The sequence below is a fragment of the Aquila chrysaetos genome, chromosome 9, assembly GCF_900496995.4.
Source record: "Aquila chrysaetos chrysaetos chromosome 9, bAquChr1.4, whole genome shotgun sequence".
NCBI lineage: Eukaryota > Metazoa > Chordata > Aves > Accipitriformes > Accipitridae > Aquila > Aquila chrysaetos.
The window spans coordinates 21,729,510-21,736,186 of record NC_044012.1 but is presented as its reverse complement, the minus strand read 5'-3'; the positions used below and the strand labels follow the sequence as shown (position 1 = coordinate 21,736,186).

Genomic DNA, 6,677 nt, shown 5'->3' with positions numbered 1-6,677 from the left:
TCTGTCCGACGAACGGGAGGGTGACGGGGCGAGGGGAGGGGAGACAGGCCCTGCTCTGATTGGCCAGAGAGCCTTAGGACGGGCCCGGCTGATTGGGCGGCCGGACCCCGACGGTCGCAGGGGGCGGGGCAAGCGCCGGGGAGCGAGTTTCCATTGGGGAAGCCGCCGGTGGGACGAAAAGAGCGGGAGCTCGAGCGGATTCAAACAGGGGTCGAGGTGGGCGGAGCGTTGCCATGGCGGCGGGGCCGGCCGCGCCCGGAGGGACCCATGAGGGAGCCGGGCCCCAGCGCTGCGGCGGGGTTGAGGAGAAGCCGGCCGTGTCGCGTCCTTCTGGTCCCCGCGGCTGCCGTGGTTGCTGCCGGCCTCCTCTTGAGTCCCCGGGAGGCGGCAGAGCCTGTAGCAGGGCGTCCTCGCCTGCCAGCTGCCCCTGAGGCGAATGAACCTAGGCACGGCCCCTCGGAGAGGTGAAGGTCTCGGCATACAGAAACAAATACAGGTGTATTGAACGATCGGTCTCTGCGAGGCGGGGAAGAGGGGCGAGCGGCACGCTTTGCCCTGCAGGAGGAAGGCCCGCTGCTTTCCCTTGGCTTGACTTCCGAGGCGCCTGGCTGCTTTTGGTCACCCCGCCCTGTTTTCTGCAGTTAACTTCCTTGGTTTCTGCTTTTCTCCAGGTCAGCCAGTGAGTCCACAATCTCTGCAAAACACAAGGATGGCATTAATCAAAACAGAATATTTGTTGTAGGCTATTTTTTTTTCCCCCTGATGAGAAGATAGCTTTGCCTCACTGGTAACAACTGGGACATGGAGTCACTCTTTCCTCAGGCCAGCATGACTGGGCAGCCATTAGCAGGGGACAGGCCTGAGCAGACACAGGTGAGTACAGCCCAAAGAGAAGCAGCCATGTATACAGAGAGACACTTGGAAACAGCCACGAGAAGATGTCCTTCCAGCTCAGCAACATGCAGGCACGGCTGGGCGTTGGATTAGAGTAATAAAGAGATGTTGTATCCTCAGTGCAGCTTTGCCAATGTCTCTGATGATTTTTTGGTGTTTTCATTTCAGCCGGGGCGGTTCCCTGCAGCAGGGTCTGCTGAGGGAGCTGCCATTGGGAGACAGAGACGCAGAGAGTGCAGCCCACAGTGGTTTCTTATGCACATTTTCCACATCTCTTGTATGGACACTGGCCCCATAGGGTGTAGCTGATGAGACTGAAGGAAGCTTTCTCTCCTTGGAGAGATGAACTGAGGGAAGGGTACAACCTCTGTGCCTTCAAGCACACCAGAAAGGTTCCTCTGTCTTTTCCTGCTGTTTCTGTTAAATCTTCCAATGGAGACCAGTTATTTATCTGATCAGACCCAGATCAACTTCAGAGACAGTGAAATCTTCCCTGCTGCAGAGCAATTCCTGAGATTGCGATTTACTGCTCAAAGGCTAAGGCAGGAACTGTTCCTGCACCACATTGTGGCTGCTCCTTCAGCTTACACAAAGCTAGACAAATTCATATGGAAAATAAGGGGCAAATTGACTGCTGAAGCAGCTGGTTGAGGCATACAAAGGGCCTGTGGAGCAGATATCCAGGACACTTACCCTCAGCAGAAGGGCGTTGGGAAGGGTCAAAGGCCCGGCACTGGTCAATGACTTTCCGCAGGTCTTCAGGACAATCTTCACCAACAGGTGCCTGGTAATGGTGGTTGCAGATTTTCTCCGTGATCTCCTGGGGAGTGCAGCCTAGACAACATGCATGCAAACAGGACTGTCAGGATGAGCTCTGCTGCCACAGGAGGGTGCTGGGGAGGAAACCCAGTGCAAAGCCATGCCAAGAGCCTTCCTGCAGCCTATGGCATGGAGAAGCCAGCAGAGAAGCCACCCAAACTGTGTCTGCAGTGACATCCCCCCCCGCCATGTCTGGCATGATGCCATTGGGCTCCAGTGGAGCAAGGAGAAGTGTTTATGCTTCAATGCACGGGAACATCAAATAGAGACAAAAATTATTTGCGTGTTTGTGGTGTAAGCATGTTGCCAAACTGCTTTACTGTATTGAAGTCCCATGAGAAGCAATGAAGCTGTCTTGCAGAGCCAGGTACACCAGGCACTGCCACTGGGACTCGCACACCATGGGATGCTCCGGGAAGGAGCAGGGAGCGTCCAACACCAGACAACAGCCTCACTGGGCCGTGTGGCTTTTACGCAGGGGACCAGATACTTCTGTCTCACCTTCAAATGGGATTTTGGAGGTCGCAATCTCCCACAGCACAATCCCGAAGCTGGAAGGAGACAAGCAAGAGTCTCAGCATTCATCCCACCATGTTGTCCTCCCTTCTAACAGTGGAGACTCTTGGGCTATGCCAACCGCAAACAGCTGCTTATGTTTATGATTAAACCTGGCCTTCTTCCATAGCTCAACAGCTATTCTGCTAGACATCTGCCCGCTTACGGGCATCTCTCCCGGGAGGGACAGACACACCTGTATATTTCACAGGGCCTCTTGTAGGGGTAGTTGATGTTTTTCAGGTTCTCAGGGGCGATGTAAGCCAACATAGAAACTTGTTTCCAGTTCTTCTTGGCTTTCCTCTTGATGGATGACTCTGTTTCACACAGCTCAAATCCCGACAGCTGATTGTGAGAATGAGAGAGAGAGAAAGGGAGAAGTGGTAGAAACGCAGTCTGCAGAAACCTGTGGCATGGCTGGGGACTGCCCCGAGACGGAGAAAACAGAGCAAGGTGCCCTGGGCAGCAAAGGCTGGCATGCAGCCATGTGTGCTGCCTGGCACGTGGCTCTTTCTGCAAGCAAAACCACAGGTAGAGGCAGATGAATTGCCCTAGCTTCAGCTCATCCCAGGGTGGATGGCTCAGAGATGCTCACTTTGCTGATGATAAAACAGATAATGATGAACTGAGGTGTAAGTGTCTAAGATGAAAGGGGAGACTGCTCTACCCCAGGTTTTATTCTGGACCACCATAATTCCCTTTGGTGCTGGTGGGGGGAAACATCCACAAAAACATGCAAAACTTCCAAAAGCTTCTCCAAACATGGTCCTTACCTTCACACAGTAATCCCCGGCCACCAGGAACTTGCTACTGCAGATGCAGCCATGGAGTCGAGACTTCTCCTCCGTCTGGTGCAACCTGCAGCCAGACAGAACCAAGGGCAACACATGCTGGTGATGGACCCATCCCCACCTCGGGGCTCCCTCCTGCTGTGTAGGGGATGGACTGACATGCACCCAGAGAAGCCAGCATCTCTGCTTGTCTTGCTGGACCAACCCTGCCAAGCCAACCTTTCCAGCACGTGCTGAAAGAGCCACTGTGAGCAAAATAACAAGCCTTGCAGATGAGCAGCACCTGTAAGGAGAACTGGCCATGCTGTAGGGTGCTCCTGAAGCTGCCCTGTGGGTGTGGGGAAGGGGGGGTTCTCCCTTCCAGGCCTTTTCAGGCTTGAAGCCAGATGTAGGGGCCAGTGACCGGGGGAGGTGGGTGCTACTGCATCCAAACCCACCACCTACCTCTTCACCAGCTTCCCATCCCAGTGTCCCAAGGTGGTGGAAACAGTCTAACAGGATATCACTGCTTACTGAGAGATACCAGGAAGCTGAGCATGGCTTATGGATCGTCAGGTAGACTTACTGATTTATACAGGAGCTTACCTGTAAAGGCCTCTGGCAGCTCCCAGGGCCATCCGAATGCGGACCTCCCAGGAGAGATGCTGTTGCTTGGTCAGCACATCCCGCAGCGTCCCATGCTTGCAGTATTCCATGACGATGGAGAAGCAGGGGCTCCCATCTGCAAGGCAAAACCTTGAGCATCCTGCCTTGTGCCGCCTCTTGGGAGGGGTCCACAACAAACTGTCTGCCACCAGCTAGCGCTGGGGACAGGCAGGGGAGGGAAAGGGTGACATTAATGTGACACCCCCCCCACACCTTTCTCCTCAATGCAGATCCCATACATGCGCAGGATGTTTGGAGACTCAAACTTCTTCAGTGTCTGAATCTCCTTCTCAAAGATGTCTCTCACCTTCCTGCAGAAAGGGACAGCACGGTGAGATCCCTGGAACAAGGCATGACATGGTGCTGTGCCACCCTCCCATCCTGGCTGCCCCATGTCGCTCCCACCCAGGACAACTCACGCCGGGTCGGTGGTCAGTGGCCTCTTGAAGATTTTGATGGCAACAGGGTACTTGAGGTATTCGCCCTTGTACAGGTCATAACTCTCAGTGTCCTGCAGGTGCCTGTAGAAGGTGAGCTGGTCCCGCTCGATCTCAGTGATGTCTTCTCTTTTACCAACATTGACCTTCTTCAAGCCTGCTCCCACCATGCGCCGGCAGGGAATGAGGGACATGTTAGGCAGGGCTCGGGGGGAAAGGACACAGTGCACAGGGTGCCTAGAGGTACAACAGCAACTTACACTCCATCACATGCACAATTTTGTTCAGCTCATTTTGCATCCAGTCTACCTTGCTCTCCATACATTGCCTGTCGATGTAGATCTCCCCGGCTGCATCTTTGGGCTCCTCAGTACCTGGGGAGAGAAATGTGCAGAGGTGGGGCCGCTGGATGAATGTGCAGGACAATGCAGTTAGTTTTTTCTTAGTTTAAATGTCCCTTTGGCTCTCCTTAGCCATGGCCATTGAGCCAAAGCTGGGCAGCAGCTGGGGAGAGGTGCCAACGGCTGGTCTCAGGGAAAGAGGGTTTGCTAAATGCACACTTACTTGCAATCACCTGGTCTAAGAAAGCCCTGTCGTCCCTCAGGTCCTCAGCGTCCTGCTTGCGACATGTCTTTGCCTGGAAAACCTCCAGGAAAGCCTGCTTCTGCTCTGCCTGCAGCAGGAGTGAGAGCCCCTGGGCGATGTCCTCCAGGCTCTCATTCACCCAGACGAACTCCTCGCTGGTGCTGTGGGCTCTCAGGAATTTCTGGATCCAGCTGGCCTGGCTGTATTTCACCACCAGTTTCTGGGCTTCCCCCAGCACCCAGAGCAGCTTTTTCAGCAGTTGCTTTTCATGGTGGGAGATGTGCTTTGGCGGCTGAGCCTTGAGGATCCTTACAGGCTCCAGCAGAATCTGGATGCGCTCCACAAGGCGCTGGCACTGGTGCTTACAGCATTTCACCTGCTCAAATTGGGTGTGGATGGCCTGGGCCATGGAGAGGACCTTCTCCACGATGTCCATGCTTGCAGCAAAGGGCTTAGCCACTGGGGATGTGGGCTGTTGGTGTCTGGTGGAGGTGAGCCTCGGGCACGGCTCGGAGATCAGCTGGATGTGGCTCTTCCACGCCTTCCACCCTAAGGAACAGTCTTAACATGGCATGCCACCCTCCAGGTCTCCTATAGCCCCTTATATCTCCTCCAGCTGCTTTGCTTTCCTTGCTTCGCCTGGCACCACGGCCGCTCATACAGACTGGAGCAGGCACACACAAACGGAGACATGGGTAGCAGCACTACTGGCACATCTCGCTCCGCATTAGCAAGAGATGTTTTGGCTTGATTTATGTAAATTATAGTGTTAGCCATACCCAGAGAGCTTACACACAGATGAGCAGGGTCAGCAATGACCCAAGGAGCATCCCTGGGCAGCGCTCCCCAGCACCAGTCCCACGCCACCCTGGGGTCCTGGCCGCAGAGCCTACATGTTTGACCATAAAGATCCGTTTTCAGTTCTAGCTAATGTCTCTCTCTGTTGTCACCCATCTAATAAAAGCTTTCACACCTTCACAGCCCCAGCATCCCCAGCTTCTCCATATTTTCTCGCCATAGCTGTGTATTGCCCGCTTAAGGTTTTAAATCAAACTCTTCCTATGTGCTCAGCACCCAGGCAGCAGAAACCTGCCCCTGTTGCAGGGAAAGTAGCAGCAGCCACCCACACCATTGATGCAGCCAGCACTAAGATAGGGATGCCGGGCTCTAGCGGCTGGAAACGAGACAGAAACGCACCCAGAAACAAGCTGCAGCCGCTCTCCCTTCCTCTTCAGGCTCTCTCCAGCACTGCCCTCAAGGAAGAAGTTTGTCCTCTTGCTAAGAGAAATCAGCTGGGTTTACCTGGCTCTGCTTCACACGCCTCCACCTCAACTGCCTCTGCAGACTGGAGAGGCACAGCAGGACAAGCACAAGTTTATAGGGTGCTTTCCCCAGCTGCTGCTTCCGCAGGCAGCGGAAGGGGCATTGTGCAACCCACCACAGTTTCCCACACTGCCCTGGCTCCCCATTCCCGGAAAGTTGCTTGGGGTGGTGGAGGAAGGGGCCAGGCAGGCCATATCCCCCTGTGCTGGGTTTTGCCTGCTAGAAGAAGGAATTTCCCATGGGAAGCGCATCAGAAAGAAGGAGATGGGGAGGCTGTGCCCCCCCATATTGACACTTGCTGCTATTTTGAGCACCCCAATCCCTTCTCTGCTGTGCTGCCAGCTGCAGCAAGGCTTGTCAGGGCACTGCAACACTCTTGGCATCAGCTCTGCGCCCTACTGAGCTTCCCACACTGGGCAGCAGGACCTTCCAGAGCACACCCATCCCACACAAGGGATGCTGGTTCTCTGGGACCTTCCGCTCCCCTTCCCTTCCCTCCAGCCTCAGGACCCTCAGCATCAAAGGAAGCAGGCTGTGGACACCAGTGCTGGAAACAGTGCTTGACCTCTGCTGGGAGCACAGGAAGCTTTGTGGGTGGCTTCGTCAGAAGGCCAGGCTGATTTTGGGA

At 54.8% G+C, this 6,677-nt stretch overlaps 1 protein-coding gene across 2 annotated transcripts; it reads right to left on the bottom strand.

Annotated features, from left to right (window-relative positions):
* Positions 1-523: 523 nt before the first annotated feature.
* Positions 524-6,071, bottom strand: MLKL (mixed lineage kinase domain like pseudokinase). 2 transcript variants are annotated; one of them, XM_030025808.2, is made up of 11 exons: positions 5,924-6,071; positions 4,706-5,275; positions 4,402-4,515; positions 4,124-4,298; positions 3,918-4,015; positions 3,645-3,780; positions 3,042-3,126; positions 2,465-2,613; positions 2,215-2,264; positions 1,588-1,728; positions 524-694 (listed from the first exon to the last, which is right to left on the bottom strand). In XM_030025808.2, the coding sequence occupies exons 2-11, from the start codon at positions 5,160-5,162 to the stop codon at positions 642-644; spliced, it is 1,458 nt and encodes a 485-aa protein (XP_029881668.1). In that variant the 5' UTR covers positions 5,163-5,275; positions 5,924-6,071; the 3' UTR covers positions 524-641. The 2 variants fall into 2 exon arrangements, with proteins under 2 accessions (XP_029881668.1, XP_040982065.1); XM_041126131.1 differs by having other exon boundaries at positions 6,029-6,065.
* Positions 6,072-6,677: the final 606 nt, after the last annotated feature.